The sequence below is a fragment of the Dipodomys merriami genome, unplaced genomic scaffold (assembly GCF_024711535.1).
Source record: "Dipodomys merriami isolate MVZ:Mamm:240054 unplaced genomic scaffold, mDipMer1.0.p SCAF_1, whole genome shotgun sequence".
Lineage (NCBI taxonomy): Eukaryota > Metazoa > Chordata > Mammalia > Rodentia > Heteromyidae > Dipodomys > Dipodomys merriami.
Window position 1 is genome coordinate 7,246,827 of NW_027202270.1, and position 21,966 is coordinate 7,268,792.

Below are 21,966 nucleotides of genomic sequence, written 5' to 3' on the forward strand. Positions count from 1 at the left end.
TATATGTGGAAGGATTTCATTGTAATATCCTCCACATTTGTTTACACTGCACTCCAATCAACTTCATTCCTCAATCATGTTCCCTGCCCCAGTCCAGCCCGCAAATAGCATTTCCAACAAGTTTCCTAGTTTTGTTTTCATAATGCAAATAATCTATTTGACAGTATTTGACTTCCCCTCCTAGACCAGTCTGTTCCAACTGGTCCTTACCCACCTACCTCTATTGATCAACAGCTTTTATTGAATTAATTCTCTATGATGCTCTCATATATGAAACATTTCCTTGCATTTTTACCTTAGTACATTAGAACAGTGTTTGAAGTTCAGAAGACAATTTGGAGATAACCTGGTTTACTCCCTCTGTTTTCAGAGGGAAGACTGACATAAACAGTTGGCAAGTTGTTTTTCTAAGACAGATCATAGGCCAGAAGATCTTAGGCAAGGAGGAGTACCAGGTCTTTTTTTTTTAATATTGTATTATTCAATATAAAATACTTACTATGTACATGTTCAAATTAATTAAATGTAGACTTATTTTAACAACAGGCCAACACAGATGACCATGGTAATCAGGATGAGGATTACAACTTTCTACTTAGTGTCACTGTATCTCTTCACCTCTCCCCATAACATAAAGTAGAATTTGTAGGGAAAATAATATTAATGCCCCATATAATAATATTATGATAAACTTAGGAAAGGCAATGAAAATTTTAAGTTACCCTGTGTTCTATGTTTTCCATTATGTATAAATATCTAAAATATACCTTTTCTAAAATCCTGCATTTTCAATATTCACCATGTTCTAATTTTTATGCCTTACATTGAATAAAATCTTTTCGATGTCAGGCAGAAAGGAACAAAATTCTTTGGGATCATTAGGGATTTTTGCTGTTTCTTATCATGTGAGTTAGTCTTCTACTTTCTACCTTTTTCTTTCTTCTTGACTATAGAAATGAAGCTGCACAGTCTGAGAATTTAAATTGTTTTCTCTCTTTATGACATTACATTGTGTGTTACCTGCACTATACACATATAATTCCTTCTACAAAATTCTTTTCTTTAATTTAATTTTTATATTTTTATTGTGAAAATAGTGTACAGAGGGGTTACAATTACATGGGCAAGATAATGAGTACATTTCTTATCAAGCATTGTAGCCTCCTCCTTTGTTTCCCCTTCCCATTCCTTCCCATCCTCCCCCTGCCCCCCCACCCAATCCTCCCCGCCTACCCCCCCACCCCCCCCGGCACCAAAGTTGTAAAGTTCATTTTTCGACATAACGACTTGTACATCTCATTGTTGCAATGGGTCCACCTGTATCCCTATTTAAACCATTTGTTTTTCCCCTTCCCCTCCACAAATTATACCAACATCAAATACAGTGAAAGCAGGGGTTATACTGTGGGGGAGGGACATACAAAACAACAAAGAAATCATCTTATAAATGTGTGAGAAATAATCGCATGAAAGAAAAAAACATTTGAATACATATCTTAGGGTTCATTTCCCTAACATCAACTTATCTGACCTTTTCTGCTTGACTCAGATATATACTAGATATTGCAAATAAGGGAAACCATGGGACCTATGTTTCTTTGGGCCTGGCTTACTTCACTTAATATAATTTTTTCCAAGCCTTTCCATTTCCTAACAAATGGGGCAATGTCATTCTTTCTGATGGAGGCATAGAATTCCATTGTGTATATATACCACATTTTCTTGATCCATTCATCTATTGAGGGGCATCTGGGTTGGTTCCATATCTTAGCTACAGTAAATAGTGCTGCAATAAACATAGTCGTGCTGGTAGCTTTAGCTTTAGTGTGGTTTTGTTTGTAAACATTTGGGTAAATGCCCAAAAGTGGGATTGCTGGGTCATAGGGGAGCTCTATGTGGAGTTTTATGAGGAACCTCCATACTACTTTCCAAAGTGGTTGAACAAGTTTACACTCCCACCAACAATGGAGTAAAGTTCCCTTCTACAAAATTCTTGAGGCCAGATTTTGTAATCTAGGATTTAGAAAGCTAATGATGCACATACTATATATTATGCAATACTCCTGGGTGTTATTTTTTAAATTGTACTGGGGCTTGAGGGGTGGGAAGGTGGCTCAGTAGTGGAGTGCTTGTCTTGCATGCATGAGGCCCTGGGTTCAATTCCTCAGCACCATATATGCAGAAAAAGCCAGAAGTGGCGCTGTGGCTCAAGTGGTAGAGCGCTAGCCTTGAGCTGAAGAGCTGAGGGACAGCGCCCAGGCCCAGAGTTCAGGCCCCATGACCGGACCCCCCCCCCCAAAAAAATTGTTAGTCCTAAGGTTTGAACTCAGAGCTTTGTGTTTGCTAGATAAACACTCTACCACATATGTCACACCCTCAGGCCTAAAATCATGCACTTTTAATAGAAATCATATTCTGAACTCTGAATGTTGCTAGGAAAAAAAACCCCAACACATTCTCAATAGTGAGAAAAGAATGGCCCATATAAAAGCCCAATTTGCCCAAACTCTGATTTTAATCTTTCATTAAGCTTGGATAAAAATGATCCTACTTCTGTGTGTGTGCACACATATGTGCACTGAGGTACTATGGCTTTAACCCAGGGCCTCATGCCCTCACTTGGCCTTTTCCACTAAATTGGAGTTGTACTACTTGAGTCAGGTCTCCACTTCTTTCATTTTGCTGATTAACTTGAGATGAAAGTCTCTCAAATCTGCCTGGGCTGACCTGAAACCTTGATCATTAGATCTCAGCCACCAGAGTAGTTAAAATTATAGAAATAAGCCACCAGTACCTGGCTACGATCCTACTTCTAAAAAAGGTACTTGTCACTGGGGGCTCCTGTCTATAATCCTAGATGTTCAGGAGGCTGAGATCTGAGGATTAAGGTTCAAACACATCCCTGTAAGGAAAATCCATGAGACTCTTATCTCCAATGAACCACCGGAAAATTGGAAGTAGAGCTGTGGCTCAAAATGGTAGAGCACCAGTCTTGAGCAACAAAGCTCAGGGATACTGCCAAGGCCCTGAGTTCAAGCCCCACAACTTTAAAAAAAAAATAGGAGGGCTGAAAACTAACTTTACAGCTTCTGGGGGTGGGAGTGGGGTGAGAGAAGTTGGGGAGGTGGGGTGAGAAGGGATGGTAGGGGAAAAACAAAGGAGGGGTAACAATGCTCAGTAGGAAATGCACTCATTACCTTACTCATGTAAGTGTAACCCCTTTGCACAGTATCTTTACATTTAAAAATTATATATATATATATTAAAAAAGGAGGTATTTGTCCATGATGGGCAGAGCTTTCCTGAACCAGATCACAGGCCTGATGATCCTAGGCCAAGAAGAATATTAGATCATATTTTTACATTTTTTAAAAGACTCTTACACATGTTCAAAGATCTACTAAAGGTGGATTTTATTTAATAAGAAACACAAAAGATAAATGCTTCATAAAGAGAAGAGTTAGATTTTTAAGGGAAAATAATGCTGAGGACCTATAAAAGGATGCTATTTATAAACATGACCCTAAAGGTCTTTCTAATTGGGTTTTTAACAACCCAGGGATTTATGTATGTTGGTCTATGTTTGTGTGTGAACAAATGAGAAACTAATAGAAACAAAGCAAAGATGTATAAGTTACTTAAACTAAGACCACAATATGCAGAGCTAAATGCCAGGGAGATGGCATTTAATATTACACAAAATCATTTCCTTTGGAAATTTCCATAATGAACCTCACAAAATATCTAGTTTGGATTCTTTTGGGGGAGGGTTATAATATTTGATGGCATTAATGTCTGTTCTGTGCTTTTGAGAAGTAAACAAATCTATGGGTTAGGACTCCATAGATTAGCAAAGAATTTACTTTGCCTTTGTATTCAGTGTGAAAACATTTAGTTGCACACTTAGGTTTACATCAATGGCAAAGGCTACTGCTACAGGTATATTTCAACACTCTTTTTCTTTTTGAATGCTGAGGTTTGAACTCAGTGTCTTGTGCTCAGGTCGGCACCCTACCACCTGAGCCTTACTCTCAGCCCTCATTTCAAAGTTGTTAATTAATCTCAATATTCTGATACAACCTGAAGATGGGAGTGTGACCCTATGTATTGGCCCAGCTAAGGCTTTCATCAACAATGTAACTTGTTGAAAATGTTAAATTATATAAATTGCTGTCCATTTTCATTACTTCTAAATATGAAACATTTTAGGATTGAAGTTTTTCCCCCTCTAACTATATAGTTTGCCCTATCCTATCCCCAAAGGATTCAAGGGTATGATTGCAAAATCAATGGAATCATACAGAAAGGATGGGGGAGGATGGTAAAACATTTATCTTGTTGATAATATAAGTAACAGGAAAGCAGTACATGAGACCAATGTGAAAAAATATTTACACATCTGACTGTTCAAGGATGTACATTGCTAAACTTGCTTCTTTAATGACATTATTCAGTTGGATAACTTCCAAAAGCTCAATACAAGATCAAAAGCAGAAATAAAAGTCATTCATGATAGCTGCTATATGGCAAAATGCTTGAAAGATGTTTATGTTCTAGAAGTTATATTAAATAATATGTCAAAATCAGGATGAAACGTCAAATGATAATATGTTTCAAAACTAAAATTCTTTATTTTGCTAAAAATGAGGGTGTCTCTAACTGTTTGATAAAGCAGAAGACTGAATGTTAAAATTTGGCTATCAGCTTTTTAATTAAAAAAATACTTCTTACATATATAAACAGAACTCAGGAGGCTGCTAAGAGCTCTAAATTTAAGAATCTGAAGATATAATCCTATTTAATATATGAAGTATAATGTTAGTATATGAGATTTACATATATCTATATCTATATATATCTATACACATTCATGTGGACAACCTGAGGAACATTCACGGAAAAACCAAGACACAAAGGGGAACAGGGTCCCTTCTGTTTTCTCAGCTGAATGCAAAGCTTTGGTTGATATGCAAAAGTAACATTAAATCCCAAACACTAATATGAGGGCTGAGAGATTGTCAGGAGTAAAATTTAAAACCTGAGTCTCAAAATCTGTTAGGGAGTCACCTAGAGGGATGACATCCTCTTTGGTGAAGAGGATCTCTGGGGAATGTCTTCTCCCTTCACTTCAAGTATAAGAAAGGGGCTCCAGAAAGATCATGTGGCATACCCAGTAGGATCAGGAGTGCACTGATATCTGACACAATGAGACACTGGCTATCACTGAGACACTAGCACTGAAAGCCTATCACTCTTACCCACAAAGATGGCAAATTAATCAAAAGCATTTCTGTGGCATGGATGTGAGTCAAGTGTGAAAGAAAGCTGTCCTGAGGTATCTGAACCCTGCCCCAGATGATCACTGGGGAGCAGAGACATTCCAATACAGAATGTGGACACACTGTTTTATATTTAAATTGTGCTGTATAATGACTCTTTATTGCCTCAGAAGGATGGATCAAAAAAGTCAAGGATGAATTGAATTTATACGATATATAGAGTATCAAGTCATTCCCACCAAACAAGCTTTAAGGGACACTGGGAGGCAATAAAGTTCATGACTTTGCCACATGAGCTCTACTTTTTCAAATATTACTATCCACTTAAATTAACACAGTGACTAGAAATCCATGAAACATGCATTTTAACAATACATATATTTACACTTTTCCTGTTCTCTGTCCCTAAAATGGTTCTCTTCATTTCCTGTGACTTTAGCGTTCAGCATATTTCAAATAAAAATACCCTCTACAGAAGGTAAATCACTGAAGGAAATTCTAAGCCAGAGTTCTCACAGAAAATTTTCTTGTTTGCTTACCTTTGGACAAGTGATTTCGGTCTGCTGGATCATGATGAGAGCTGAAGCTATGAGTGCGCCCTGCCTCACGTAGTTCACAGGGTCATTTGTCATTGGCTCTAGCAAATTAATTGCTTCCTGAAAGCAGTAACAAAACCAAAACCAAAAGCTTTATTCCCATGGAAGAGTAAAGTAACAAGTTGATTTAAGACTACTTAGAGTACAAAAGTTCAGAAATTAGTATTGTAAGTGAAAGGAAATGAATATGGTAGAACTTGAGTGCTCCTGTTTTCAGGTCAAAGAGGTTGTAAAGAAATTATGGAAGGAGCGGGCACCGGTGGCTCCCACCTGTAATCCTAGCTACTCAGGAGGCTGAGATCTGAGGATCATGGTTCAAAGCCAGCCCAGGCAGGAAAGTCTGTAAGACTCTTATCTACAATTAATCACAAACATAAGCTGAAAGTGGAGCTGTGGTTCAAGTTGTAGAGCACTAGCTTTGAGCAAAAAAGCTCAGGGACATCCTCCAGGCTCTGAGTTTAAGTACCAGAATTGGGGAAGGGGAAAGGAAGGGGAAGGGGAAAGGAAGAAAGAGAGGAAGAGAGAAAGAAAGAGAGAGAGGGAAGGAAGGAAGGAAGAAAAGGAAGGGAGGGAGGGAGGGAAGGAGGAAGGGAGGGAGGGAGGGAAAGGGAAAGAGAAAGAAAAAGAGAAAGAAAAAAAGAAAGGAAAAGAAAAGAAATTATGGGAGAAAAATCATGCAGAGAAAATGGGATTAATTTTTCATAAAGTACCTATTATTGAGTCATATTATCCCTATAATCCTATTAGCGTTAAAAAAATCATAATTAATGAAACAATCTTCATGAACAAAGAAACTCAAAAGTTTAAAAGTATGTTGCCCAAAGTAACGTAAGTAGCAAACTGGAGCCAGACTAGCTCCAAATCCTCTATTCTATTATGCATTTAAACTCTTCCAACTATTAGTGTAAAGTAGTGTCTTTAGATGATTTTACAAAACTTAATTGAAAAATTAAGTTTGAAACATTTCACAGCCAGCCCAAGGAAGAAAATGTGAGACTATTATCCCCAATTAGCCACCAAAAAGCTGAAAGTAGAGCTGTGGCCCAAGTGGTAGAGCACTAGCCTTGAGCAAAAAAGCTCAGGGACAGCACCTAGGCCCTGAGTTCAAGACCCAGGAGCAGCACAGAAAACAAAAAAACAAAACAAACCCAACCCTCCCTCCCCACACCAAACAAGAAAGATTCTACTTAGAATGGGAAGCAGATTAATAGACTAGAATGTATTTAATTGTAAGTTAAAGACAATATGCAATGGATTTCCTAAACTGTATCAGTTATTTCCTCAATACAGCAGCTTTGTAAGAAAAGGATTTTTCAGTTAAATAAGAGCAATATATTTACTGCCCATCAGTAGATTCAAAATGTACACAAGTATATGAAAGAGTCTGGGAATATAAGTATCATAACAAAAATTCTAGCTGCCTTGTAATAAACAAAACAAAATATGCACCATGTCCTAGCATTTGTCCACTGTATTTGACACATACACCTTCTGTAACACCTGCAGACTTTTGGGAAGTATCAACTAACCACTTTTCAATAGGAAAATACCTGTGAGGACCAGAAAAATGGGTTTACAGTATTGCCACACGTATTTCTAGATTCAGTAGATTACTTATCATGTATCTTCATTCTAAGACCAAGAAAAGAAAGACTACATTGAATCCTTTTTTGGGGAAAATGACTAGATTCTTCTACATGTGGACTTGTGCAGAAGAATAGCTTTTTAAACGTACTTATCTGTAGTGTATTTTTTTTTTTGTTGCTGGGGATGAAGTTCCCCACCTAGCACATCTTAGCCATTCCTACCAGTACACTACTGAACCACACTCCATTCTTTTTATTTTGGGACAGGATCTGGATAAGTTGCCTAGGCTAGTCTTGAACTTGGAATCTTCAGACCTGGATTTCCTGAGTAGCTGGAATCACAGCATATACCACCAAACACAATGTAAACATATATTGTTAGTCTTTATAAAGCAGTTATGATTAAAATTGCAGTCAGATATCTACTGATACCCAGGTCATACAAATTATCTAGAAATAAAGCAGACTTGTTTAAGTCTGAGTAATAAACATTTTTCATTGGATTAACTTCTCAGATGCTGTGTCTCAGAGAACATTTGCTCCTAGATATTATATTAAGTGTAAAATAATCTGGAAAGAGAAGAAAATCTAATTTATACTTAATGTATGAGGTCTGACATAAACGTCAATTAAAGACAAAAGAGAAAAAAAAGTCAAGTAAAATGTCCAACTATATTTTTCCTTCGTATATAGAAGATACATAGTAAGGGGGGAAAAACAAAGGCCAGTTTCTAGAAAGTGCATCTTGTATATTCAAAGACCTCTCTAATAAAACAGAAGACACATTCCCCCCATGCCCCTGCCCCTGGTTGGTCGTGGGGCTTGAACTCTGGGCCTGGGCACTGTCCTTGAGCTGAAAGTGAGCATTCTACACTTCAGGTTTTCTGGTGGTTTATTAACTGGAGACAAGAGTCTCTCATGGACTTTCTTGCCTGGGTTGGCTTTGAACCATGATCTTCAGATCTCAGCCTCTAGAGTAGCTAGGATTACAGGCACGAGCCGCAGGAGCCAGACCATGAGGGACTCTTAATTTCTAATTAAACAACAAAAAGCTGGAAGTAGAGGTGTGACTCAAGTGATAGAGTGATAACCTTGAGGGGAAAAGCTAAGCGAGAATACAGGCCTTAAGTTTAAGTCCCAATATCCACACAGACACCACCACCATCATTACTACCACCATTACCACCACCAACTACTTCAGAATTAAATGATACCACAGATCAAATGGACTTAACAGAGATCCACAGAATATTCCACACAATAAAACAGAATATACTTTCTTCTCAGCAGCCCACAGAACATTCTCCAAAATAAATCCTATTTGAGGACATAAATTAAGTCTTTACAAACAGAGGAAAACTGAAGTTAATTTCCTTTGTTTTATCAGACCACAATGGAATTAAACTAGATATTAACAACAAAAGATACTACAGAAAATATAAAAACACATGAAGACTAATGAACAGTAGTCAAGGAAAAAACAAGGCTAAATCAGAAAAGTCTTGGAGGGCTGGGAATGTGGCTTATTGGTAGAGTGCTAGCCTAACATGCATGAAGTCCTGGGTTCAAATCCTCAGTACCACATAAACAGAAAAAGCCGAATGTGGTACTGTGGATCAAGTGGTAGCGTGCTAGTCTTGAGCAAAAGAAGTTCAGGAATAGAACCCAGGTCCTGAGTTTAAGCCCCAGGACTAGCAAAAAAAAAGTCTTGGAATAAAATAAAAATGTAACATACCAGAACATTGTGTTATGGGCCTACATTATAAAACCAGGAAGAGCTCAAATAATAACCAAATTATTCTCCTTAAGCCGTTAGACAGACAAGGGCAAAGCAAACCCCATATTAGAAGGTGAAAAGTGATAAAAATCAGGGAAGCAAATTAATGGACACTAAAAAAAATACAAAGAATAATGAAACAAAGAGTTGACTCTTTCAAAAGGTAATAAGATTGATAAGCCATTAATCAAAACTAACCAAAAGAAGGAGAGAGAAGACCTCTACTAGGAATGAGCAGGTACCATTTGCTCATTCCTGTAACCCTAGCTGCTCAGGATACTGAAATCTGAGGATCATGGTTCAAAGCCAGGCCAGCCAGAAAAGTCTGTAAAACTCTTATCTCCAATAAACCACTAAGAAAAAGTTGGAAGTAAAGCAGAACACTAGCTTTGAGCACAAAGAGGCTCAGGGACAGTGCCCAGGCCCTGAGTTCAAACCCTAGGACTAGTAAAATGAATGAATGAATGAATAAAACAGGAATGAAAAAGGGATATCACAACAAATGCCAATGAAATTCAGAGGACTATTAGGGAATATTTCAAAAAAACACTGTTTACTATGTTATAATAAACTGGAAACTATAGATGAAATGGATAAATTTCTAGAGTCATCTGACGTACCAAAACTGAGAAGATATACACGGATTTACTATAATCAACAAGATTGAAGCAATAATAGAGACTCCCAACAAAGAAAAGTCCAGGGTCAGACAAATTTACTGTTGAATTCTACCAGACATTCACAGAAGAACCAACACTGATGCTACTGAAACTATTCCACAAAACAGAAAAGGAAAGAATGCTACAAAACCCATTCTACAAAGCCAGTATTATCGGAATATCCAAACTGGATGACACAACAGAAAAAGAAAATTCCAGACTAAATACCTTGATGATCACTATCTCAGTAATGTACAATTCAAATTCAACAACACATTAAGATGGTCATACACCATGATCAAGCTGATTTCATTCCAGCGATATGAAAGTGGTTATGGTACTATCAAATATAAATAGAAAAAAGGAGAAGAATCACATGATCATCTTAACAGTTGCAGAAAAGGCTTTGGGTAAAATCCAACATCCCTTCCTGATAAAAGCCATGAAGAAACTAGAAAGAGAAGGAACATACCTTACCATAATAAAGACTATATATAACAAATTTATACCCAACACTGTACTAAATGGAGAAAAACTGAAAGCATTTCCTCTAAAATCAGGAATGAGACAAGGGTGTCTACTCTTTCACTCTTACTTAATACAAGGATTAAATTTAAGAGAAAGAAAATAGATTCAAATAGGAAAGGAAGAAGTCAAGTGATCCACATGCAGATGATAAGATTCTAAACTTGAGAGAGCAGTGTGGTAGTGCTGCTGGGCTACAGGCTGAGAAGCTGAAGTCTTGGATCTGTATAAACACAGCCACAGGAGTGCGCACAGGGACTACCACATTGAGACAAAGCTTCACTGTGAGGTTATTACAGGACTCTGCCAGAACTTCTAACACTGGGGGAGTGTCTCCTTGTAGTCCCCACTGCAGCACTGCCAGGGATAGCCCCCAGCCAGGCCCCAACAACTCACCCATGCCAGGGAGGGCGCCCTATGGAGCCAACTCTGCCCCCATGTCCGTCTATGCCTCCACACACACACCAAAAAAGAAAGAAAGAAAAAGAAAGAAAGAAAAAAAAACAAAAAAAAAATTAATCTAATGAGCTGATATTTTTTTTGGGGGGGGGGGGTCAGTTGTGGTGCTTGAATGCAGGGCTTGAGTGCTGTCCCTCAGCATTTTTGTTCAAGGCTAGTAATATCGCTTTGAGCCACAGCGCCGCTTCTCGTTTTCTGATGGTTAGAGACAAGGGTCTCACAGACTTTCCTGCTTGAGCTGGCTTTGAACCGTGATCCTCTGAACTCAGCCTCCTGAGCAGCTAGGATTATAGGCACAGCCACCAGTGCTTGACTAAATGAACTGATTTTGTTGGCTTCAGGTGAGAATCTTTTCTCTAATTCCAATTATATAAAAACACTGAAAATAACCATGTAAAATTAAAACAGTTGTTCTTTAAAAGGAAAAAAAAACCCTATTATTTTCTTATATTTCTTTATCATTCTCCCTCCTACCCCTGCTGTCTACCCCCAAGAAACCAGTGATTTCAAACTGCAGTTCATTACCCTTGTTTCAGTAAGAGCATTTCATGTAATGGGATGTTGGACGCTCTAGCACAGCAGTGAGGGAATACTGGGAAGCTGTGTCAGGCAAGTTCAGTCTTAGACATCAGACCATTCTTGTATTTATACAGCTGTTACATAAACTTCTCTACAAGGGAAAACAGTCTGGCGCCAGGAAAGAAGCGACCCGCTTTGGCGTTGAGCTTTACCTTGTTCCCTGTGCCAGCACAGCAGATCCCCAGGGCCATGGCTGCTCCGTAGCGCACATGAGGGTTGTAGCTCTCTGACAACAAAGAAACCACACTGGGACACTGCTCAGGGGTCCTGAGGAGAAATAAGAGTATGAAGGCACTGTTTTAGGTAACATGTCATAAATAAAATTGGAAGAATTTTTTTTTTTTTGGTTGGTTGGCCGTGGGGCTTGAACTCTGGGCCTGAATGCTGTCCCTCAGCTCTTCAGCTCAAGGCTAGCGCTATACCACTTGATGGAAAAATTTTAATAAAGCAGAGTGCTTGACAAATAATTTGCAGAATTAAGATTTCCCAAAATTCTAATTGCTGATAGTGGAAATTTATCTTCAACCACAGCTTTGCATTCCAGTCATTCTCTGGTTCTCTCCAGCGAGACAAACGGCCATGTGAAGAGCAGCACATTGCTCCATAGCCACGCTCCTGGTCACTATGCCTTCTGTTCCCAAAGTCATGTTAGATGTTTCCAGAGCTGCATGAAAGACTATTTTAAATTCTGTAATGTTACCCTAGTTATAAACCAAGGTGGTTAATACAAGCCTTAGATCATTGTTTTTTTTTTTTTTTTTTGGGTCCGGTCATGGGGTCTGAACTCTGGGCCTGGGCGCTGTCCCTCAGCTCTTCAGCTCAAGGCTAGTGCTCTACCACTTGAGCCACAGCACCACTTCCGGCTTTTTTTCTTTTTGCTTATGTGGTGCTGGGGAGTCGAACCCAGGGCCTCAGGCGAGCAAGGCAAGCGCTCTACCACTGAGTCACCTTCCCAGTCCCCAGGTCATTGTTTTTTTTTTTTTTATTTTAGTAAATAACAAGTTTTTTCTCCCTCTCCCCACATTCTTCATCTTTGCAGCAATGACAAGAAAGGCCAAACCTGACTAATGGAATCCTGACTCTCCTTCCTGTTCCAATGGTTAACCTTGAGAGGCTGCAGGACTAGGCTAGTTGATACAAGAAGGTGAGCTGGAAGCTTCCAGAAACTAGGAATGTTGTAATTTTGAACCTTGTAGATATTTTTTGACTATTCTAAAAGAATATTGTAAAACTATGTAGATAATCTGAATGCTGGTGGCTCATGCCTGTAATCTGAGCTATTAAGGTGGCTGAGATTTTTTGGGAAAAAAAAAAATCACAGTTCAAAGCAAGTCCAGGCAGAAAAATCCATGAGAGTCCATCTCCAAAATGAATAATAAAATGCAGGGCTGGAGGCATGGCTCAAGTATTAAGAGCACCTGCCAAGCAAACTAGCTGAGTGAACCCAAGGCCCTGAGTTCAAACCCCAGTACAGAAACAAAAGTAACTTATAGAAAAAAAAGAACAAATTTTCAGTTAATGCATAAGTAATAAATAATAAGTTATATGTATATATATATATATATGCAATTTATATTTTAGATCCTGTTTTGTTTGCTGTACCAATTTAGACAGTCAAGGTTTAATCACTTTGAAAGTTTCATTCCTTATTTGAAAAAAAAAGACCACAAGTTTTATAAAGTTATTTCCAATTTTGTAATGCTATTTAAAGGTGAACCAGTTATAGACTTAAATCAATGCCCTTACTTCAGGAAAACTTCAATGAATAATAGTACTTTGGGGTCCGGTCGTGGGGCCTGAATTCTGGGCCTGGATGCTGTCCCTCAGCTCTTCAGCTCAAGGCTAGCACTCTACCACTTGAGCCACAGCACCACTTCCAGCTTTTTTTTTCTCCTGCTTATGTGGTGCTGAGGAATCGAACCCAGGGCCTCATGCATGCAAGGCAAGCGCTCTACCACTGAGCCACCTTCCCAGCCCGAATAATAGTACTTTGAAGTAAACATGACACCACAGAAGATGCTGGAGAGTTATTATACAACTTAAAATTGACATCACCATCACATAACTTTTTTCACTCCTAATCAGACCGAGAATTTAAAGCTCTTCCCATAATTTATACCTAAATCCTGATAAAGTCACACATTTTCTACCTAACTACCAATAAAATCATTTAAGACTCAAGTCTAAAGGATTAAGGGATTGTATATTCTACTTACCTATAATTTTTTTAAAGTTACTTAGTAAGAGGCAAAGAAATTCAAAGTCAATTTATAGAGACTTCACCAACAAGAATCTTCTTTTAGGTTCAAGGTATAATGACTAAACACTTAGAGATAAACCAAGCCCTTTGTTCCCCTTCCTTCTCAATTGATAATTCAGCTAGAAAGTCAAAACTAGGGATAATTTTAACATATATATGAGCAATATTTCATAAAGGCTAACTAAATATTCTTAATTTAAGCTCTCTGATGTTTGGAGTGGAGTACCTAGTAGTGGGTTCAGAAGAGCTCACAGGGTGAGACCTGTGCTAGGACTTGGTAGAAGGGACTAATGAACACAAGAGATAATTGTGAACAAAAGAATAGGAGAAGCAAGCTTGAAGAAAAGTAGTGGAGTAAACTACAAATGAGATACAACATGGGAAATAAACACTGGGAATACTGGCACAACAGGTATCAAAGCTTTTTAATGGTAGTCTTCAACCACTTAACCTTCCCCATTTCTTTGTCAAACCCACTCCAGTGGATGTCAATCTCCATTCCAATGGACATGTCACTTTATTTTCCAATGTTCTACCCTTTCCTATGCCCCGCTTTTGCTCATGCTATAACCCGTTTAATCTTGCTAATAAAGCATATGAATGCTTTATGGGTACATTTGCACTAATAGGCTAGTTGTCCCAAAGACCAAATGAGATCATGTATGGAAAGAGTTCAGAAACATACAGTATTAGATAAACAAATATTATTTGTGGCATTTGTGGCAGTCTCTCTATATCATTATACCTCATGATTAGGTCTGGTAAGTCATAATTACTGAGTGCTTGTTATGTGTAAACCAGTGGGTTTAAATGATAACAAATATTTGGGAAAACTGAGTCCTGATGTAAGCTCACTTAGGCCTTGTTAGTGACTATCTGCCAATCACTCACCTGATAACAGTGACTCTAAACCACTTTGGGATGAGAGTCACTGCTCCTAACCCCCCAACCTCTGCCATAATGTGCAGAATGTTATTTTGGGAGTCTGGTATTCCAACATAAAAAAAGAAATGTGTCTTTTTAGGTTTTATAGTTTAGTTTACACAGTATCACGTATATAAAAAAGAAAATCTTATTACTCTTACATGGTTTTAGACACAACACTAAAGCAGCAACAGTTAAAACAATACTTTAATCCCAAGTGTGTAATGAAAAAAAAAGCTGTATTTTTATTTTTATTTTTATTTTTTGCTTTCAAAAAGGAAATACACACTGAAATAGAAACCAAAGTCCAGTTTTGTGTTTCAGTAAAATTTCCTGGCTTGTAGCTAACAGCCATTTAGCCAGTGTTACTATTTGAACAAGACTTTCACTAAGCAGGAACTGTGCAAAGCTGTGTGCCCCAGTCACTGACATGTCACCGGACCATAACTGCATATATGAATTCTCTTCTTTCAACACACTAGCTTTTGCTTTTTTGTTGTTGTTGTTGGTCATGGGGCTTGAACTCTGGGCCTGGGCGCTGTCCCTCAGCTCTTCAGCTCAAGGCTAGCGCTCTACCACTTGAGCCACAGAGCCACTTCCGGTTTTCTAGCGGTTTATTGGAGATAAGAGTCTCATGGAGTTTCCTGCCCAGGCTGGCTTTGAACCTCGATCCTTAGATTGCAGGCGTGAGCCACCAGCACTCCGCAACACACTGGCTTTTAACTACTGTTTTATTTTAACTGAATATTTTCTGCAAACCCAACATCATATCCATAAAACAAGACATTTTCAAGAATGTGGTGTTGTTTTTCTCCTCATTCATCTTCACTAACAGAGGAAAAACAGAACAATACATGCACATATGCACAAACACTCTTCCTAACAAGGGTCATCACAAAATAATTTTTGAAGTTATAAACCTTAGGACAGTTCCCTGGCAGAATTCTTAATTTATAATAATTTTCACTAGGTTAAGTTCCACAAACCTTAGGACAGTTCCCTGGCAGAATTTTTTTTTTTTTTGGGGGGGGTCCGGTCATTGGGCCTGAACTCTGAGCCTGGGCACTGTCCCTCAGCTATTCAGCTCAAGGCTAGCGGTCTACCACTTGAGCCACAGCACCACCTCCAGCTTTTTTTTTCTTTTTGCTTATGTGGTTCTGAAGAATTGAACCCAGGGCCTCATGCATGCAAGGCAAGCGCTCTACCACTGAGCCAACTTCCCAGCCCCTGGCAGAATTCTTAATTTATAATAATTTTCACTAGGTTAAGTTCAACAACACATTCTTGTTGTGTTGTATACACACCTCTATATAAGTCCTTTGTACTCTTTAAAAGATTCCAAAAAATTGAACAGTATTCTGAATGACTAAGAGCCTGTTGGATATCTAAAACAAAATATGTCAGAGATACTACAGTCAATTTAAAGAAAGAGGAAGAAAGGGCACCCCACACAACAACATTCCTCTACAAAATCCCCACAACTAATCAGCCAGCCAGTCAAGTGAAATCCTTATTATCTCCATAAATGTCTTCTAACATTCCCTTTTCTTTTGTTTGTTGTGGTAGAGAGAACAAGAAACTTAAACTCAGAAAGACTTGGACTCCAATTTTAGTACAGTCATTTATTAACAATGACAAGCACTGAATCTCTCTGAGGCCTATTTGTTTCATCCATAAAACAGTATCTGTTCCCTTTCATGCCTGCTGCAGAGAGCTGATAGTATAGTGGAATAAAATACTGTGCTACATGATTTAGGTACAGAACTAGAAGTTGGCTTCAGACCAGAGCCAGGAATTTAGTTTAATCTGTTAATATACTGTAGTTTCAGGTGTTGCCACAGCTACACATACATACATACATACATACATATATACATACACACACACACACACATTTTTTTGGGTGGTTAACTGGAGATAAGAGTCTCACAGGATTTCCTGCCAAGGCAGACTTCAAACTGCAATCCTCAGCTCTGTGCCTCCTTAGTAGCTGGGTTTACAGGCATAAACCAGTGATGCCCTACTATATTTCTATCTATACTTATATTTAGGATTCTGATCTCTAGATTTCTTCTTTGTTTAGAAAGAGCTAATAAAATATATTGATACTATTCTTTTTTTTTTTGGTGGTTGTGGGGCTTGAACTCTGGGTCTGGGCGCTTGTCCCTCAGCTCTTCAGCTCAAGGTGAGCGCTCTACCACTTGAGCTACAGCGCCACTTCCGGTTTTCTAGTGGTTTATTGGAGATAGGAGTCTCACGGTCTCTCCTGCCCGGGCTGGCTTTGAACCGCGATCCTCAGATCTCAGCCTCCTGAGTAGCTAGGATTACAGGCGTGAGCCACCAGCGCCCAGCTTGATACTATTCTTAAACCAACTACAAAACAAAATTCAACTCCTCATCCCCACCTCCTTCCCAGATATCAGCACTTGAACTCAAGAGTATCGGTTTCCTCCCTCCTCCTCCTCTTCTTTCCCCTCTTCTTCCTCCTCCTCCTCCTCTTCCTCCTTCTCCTCCTCCTCCTCCTCCCCCTTCCCCCCCTTTTCTTTTTTTGTTGGTCATAGGGCTTGAACTCTAGGTTTGGACACTGTCCCTCAGCTCTTCAGCTCAAGACAAGTGCTCTGACACTTGAGCCACAGTACCACTTTCGGTTTTCTGGTGGTTAACTGGGGATAAGAGTCTCATAAACTTTCCTGTGGCTGGCTTTGAACTGTAATCTTCAGATCTCAGCCTCCTGAGTAGCTAGGATTACAGGCAGGAGCCACCAGCACCTGTCCAGAGCATCAGTTTCTTGCCCTGATGGTTTCTACAACTCTATGCTGGCTTTTTGCTGGTGAGGACTGTTCTGTCCAGGCTGGCTTTGAACCATGATTCTCTAATTCTTAGCTGCCCAAGGAGCTAGGATTACAAGCATGAGCCACTAGTGCCTAGCTCAAGTTCTCTTCTTCAGTTAATTGCTTGGGAACAAATACTAAGAGCCTAATGCAGAACAAGAAGGACTGCAATAAAGACTGAAATAGGTTTTAAGGACTATAAACTTTTTAAAAAGCATATTTGAAAACATTAGTCACTTTTAATCTAATAACAGTTCCAACTCAGACACATTCTTTAGAAAAAACAAATGTTAAGACAAGGAATGACAAGTTCATTAATAAAGTAACTTAGACATTCATCTTTTCAAGAATACAATAAAACCATAATATTATGTTTATTTCAATGTTCCAGCAGGCAGCCCTGAAAGGACAAAGTCATGTTTCGAAGCAATGATTAGAATGCAAACACTCACTGAAAACCAAATTTGTGCACATTAATCTTTACATACAAAAACACATATAGTGGCTGTGTGTGTAATTTTTTAAAGTAATGCCTACTTCAGTGATGATAAATTTTTTTTTGTGTGTGTGTGTCCAGTCGTGGGGCCTGAACTCTGGGCCTGGGCGCTGTCCCTCAGCTCTTTAGCTCAAGGCTAGCACTCTACCACTTGAGCCACAGCGCCACTTCTGGCTTTTTTCTTTTTTGCTTATGTGGTGCTGAGGAATCGAACCCAGGGCCTCATGCATACAAGGCAAGCACTCTACCACTGAGCCACCTTCCCAGCCCAGTGATGATAAAATTATATCACCATTTGCAACCTATACTGAACCAATGGATCTCAGATTAGTTATTAATAACTAACATCACCAAAACAGACCAATTATATCTTATATAGACCACCAATCTTAAATTTATAGAAAAATGGTGAGTGATAATGTGAACTGAATCTGAACATGATCAACCTAGAGCTAACTAGACATCCCTATTGTATGACATGAGAATCCAGTACAGTGAAGCTGGAGAGTTGCATTCTTGGGATAAATGCTGTTAACGTCAAAGCTCTGAAGCAATGCAGACTTAATTCTCACAGACCTGTGGTCGGTTTGACCTCCAGTACAAGGGCTGGCCTTTATTTCATTTGACTCAGGGTTCCACAGCTGCGGCACCCTCCCAATAGAAGCCTGGGGCCAGGGATAGTCAAATAAGCAACAAGCAGGCTGGGAAGCTGGTGCAGCCAGAGGTTTAGGAGGAGGTAAACAGGGGCAGTGAGACCTTTAAGAAGCTCCCCTGACACCAGCATAACAGAGAAGACTACAGTCATAGCCAGAAAGGCTTGAAAACCGCTTACCTTTTACCTCAGGCTCTATCTATATAAGCAGGAGGTGAAGATGGAGCAGAGCACAGTGTAAGTGACCTGTGGGCTTAAATGGGAGCCTCACATTAGGGCTAATCAGCAAAACTAGGAGATTTCCTTCCTTCCTTTTTTTGGGGGGGGAGGGGGGGAGAGGGCAAAGTTGTTTAAGAACTCTGTCAAATGACACCTCACAAGTGAAGGAAGGGGTGACACTGACCAAGCATTGTACTCATAACCTGACTTACGGAATTATAACCTCTGTACAACTACTTAATAAGGATAGTGAAAACAATAGCTCACCACTAATCTAACAGAACATAGACTCCAGTGTCCATACACAACAATGAATACATAGTTCTTATTAAAATACTTTGGAAAAAAAAGAAAAACATTTTGAAAAAGTCACTAAGCAAACAACATTCCACAAGAAAAACAACAAATCTATAGAAGAGAGGATAATCTGATTTAAACTGTTCGATTTTCAACAAAATTTATGAGACATGCATACAAATATGTCCATTCACAGGAAAAAATAAATTAACAAATTATTCTAGAGGAAGCAAAGGTTTTGGATATAAATCAATTATTTTAAATAAAACCATGGAGTCAGCCAGGTGTCAGTGGCTCATGTCTGTAATTTTAACTACCCAGGAAGCTGAGATCTGAGGCTCAAAGTTTAGAGCCTGACAAGGCAGAAAAGTCCATGAGACTGGAAGTGGAGTGGGGCTAAAGTGGTAGGTGAAGACAGACCTGGATCATGTATGACCTGAGATGCCAGCCATACTTGGAGACAAAATTTGTCTAAATGCTTCATTAAAATAGTAAAGTCAGTATGTAACCCCTCTGTATATCACCTTCATAATATTTTTTAAAGTTCATTTGGCTATCATCAAATGTTTAAGTTCTAGAAGCTGTTATTCCCAGTTAACCAAAACCAGCCCATTGAATTGAGTGAAAAGGCTAAGGGATAGTCCTGAGTGAAAAGGCTAAGGGACAGTGCCCAGGTCTTGAGTTCAAACCTCAGTTCTGGCACAGTAAATACATACATATTTACATACACAAATAAATCAAACCATGAACAACTAAAGAAAATGGGAGAACAAAATATCAACAAATAAAAGAGAAATAGCAACAAAGAGAAAGACTTATTAAAAGAAACCTACAGAACTGAAAAATTCAACAACTGACACGAACGGTTTAATAGCAGAACTGAGCAGATATACTGAGGCATGGCTGTAATAATCCCAGTACTTGGAAGGCTGACACAAGGAGGACTCTGAATGTTGAGATCAGGACCAGCTTGGGCTACATAGTAAGGTGCCAGTGACTGTGCTGAAGACAAAGAACAAAGGGAAAACAACAGTGATGACAAAGAATAATAACCTCTGAATCTAAAGATAGGACAAATGAAGCTATTATGAGAAGCAGAAAGAAAAAAATGAAAAGGAAGAGAGCCTAAGGTATCTGTGGGAAACTATCAAACTTACTGATATCCACCTGCTGGGAGTCTCGAAGAGAAGGGTGAGGGTCCAGAAATAATGACCCTAAACTTCTAAATTCTGATGAAAGACAAGTTAAACTCCAACAGCATAGACTTAGTGAACAAGCAGGTTTCTAGCAGAAAACAGCTAATAAATAATAAGTGTGATAAACGAATATATTACTAAATGGTGAAGTTCAAAGGAGAAGAAAAAGGAGATCAAGGTAAGGGATTCTGAAGAGTCAGCATAGAAGGGTGGACTGCAGTATTCATTAGTGAGCTGGGTAGGCATCAATGAGAAGGTGATATTTAAACAAGTCAAGAGAAGGTTGAGGAAGTAAGCCAAATGCTTACCTTAAGGTAGACAAAACAGCTCCTGAAAGGCCTTACAGGGCACGTTTGGTGAGCAGCAGGAAAGCCAATAGTTTAAGTGCAGTGAAGAAGGGCAAAGAAGTCAAAGACAAGGTCTGCATGCATATTAGAAGAGTATGAGTAGAGGGGGTGGAATGTGGCTTAGTGGTAGAGTGCTTTCCTAGAATGCATGAAATGCTAGGTTTGGTTCCTCAGTACCACATAAAAGAAAAGGCTGGAAGTGGCACTATGGCTCAAGTGGTAGAGTACTAGCCTTGAGCAAAAAGAAGCTCAGGGACAGTGCCCAGGCCCTTGAATTCAAACCTCACAACTGGCAAAAAAAAAAAGAAAAAGAGAAAAGAAGAATATGAGTAGAATCAGAAAAGACTGTAAGATACAGAACCAGAATTAGGTGCCTTGTAAGCCAAGAAAAGATTTGGTTTTAAGGAGAAATGTTTAGTCAACAGTGCTGAACATTGTACATAACTATCAGTTATAAGGTTTCTAAGAATGAAGTTATAAGTCACTTTTAGTCTACCAAAAGTGTATTTCTTTCTTAATAAACTTTCTATTACATTTACTACAATTCAAAGAGTTATAGGTCATTTTCGCCTTAGAGATGAATAATTTTCAATCTATTGAAAGTATGTATGTCTGTAAAACTACAAATGATAAAGCTTTATTAAAGGCTAACTTTACAAAATTCTAACCAATATAGCCAAGCCTAGATCGATGCAATGCCTAACTGTGCTATACACGTGGGAATCTCCTGCCCTCTTGTTCCTCTGGATTCATCATGATGATCTTTTGGAGATCCAGGGGGCCCTGGATCATGCATGACCTCTGATGCCAGCCATACTTGAAGACAGAATTTGTCTAAATGCTTCATTAAAACAGTAAAGTCAGTATGTAATTGTAACCCCTCTGTACATCAACTTCATAATATTTTTTTAAAAGTTCATTTGGCTAACATCAACTCTTTAGGTTTTAGAAGCTGTTATTCCCAACTAACCAAAATCAGCCCATTAAGTTCACAGCGGCACAGAAACAGCTGTCCTGAAAACTTGAACCCAGTGAAACACTGTGAGGTTCACACTCACTCAAGCTGAACGAATTTTTAAGAGTTCATTCAGCTAACATCATTTAGGATTTAGAAGCTGATATTCCCAGTTAGCTCTGGGCACTGGGCACTGGAGGATCACATCTGTAATCCTACCTACTCAGGAGGTTCAGGATCCAAGTCCAAACCCAGTTTGGGCAGTGAATTCCTGAGATGCTTTTTTTTTTTTTTAATTTTTTTTTGGGGGGTCCGGTCGTGGGGCCTGA

The 21,966-nt window shown here is 38.9% G+C and overlaps 1 protein-coding gene across 1 annotated transcript in view; it reads right to left on the bottom strand.

Moving 5' to 3' along the window:
• Positions 1 to 21,966, bottom strand: part of Psmd1 (proteasome 26S subunit, non-ATPase 1) — a 105,251-nt gene that overhangs the window by 17,645 nt on the left and 65,640 nt on the right. The window contains exons 17-18 of the mRNA XM_070015070.1: positions 11,613 to 11,727; positions 5,819 to 5,935 (exon numbers count right to left, since the gene is read on the bottom strand). Coding sequence (XP_069871171.1) covers positions 5,819 to 5,935; positions 11,613 to 11,727 — 232 coding nt within the window. The remainder of the gene's footprint in view (positions 1 to 5,818; positions 5,936 to 11,612; positions 11,728 to 21,966) is intronic.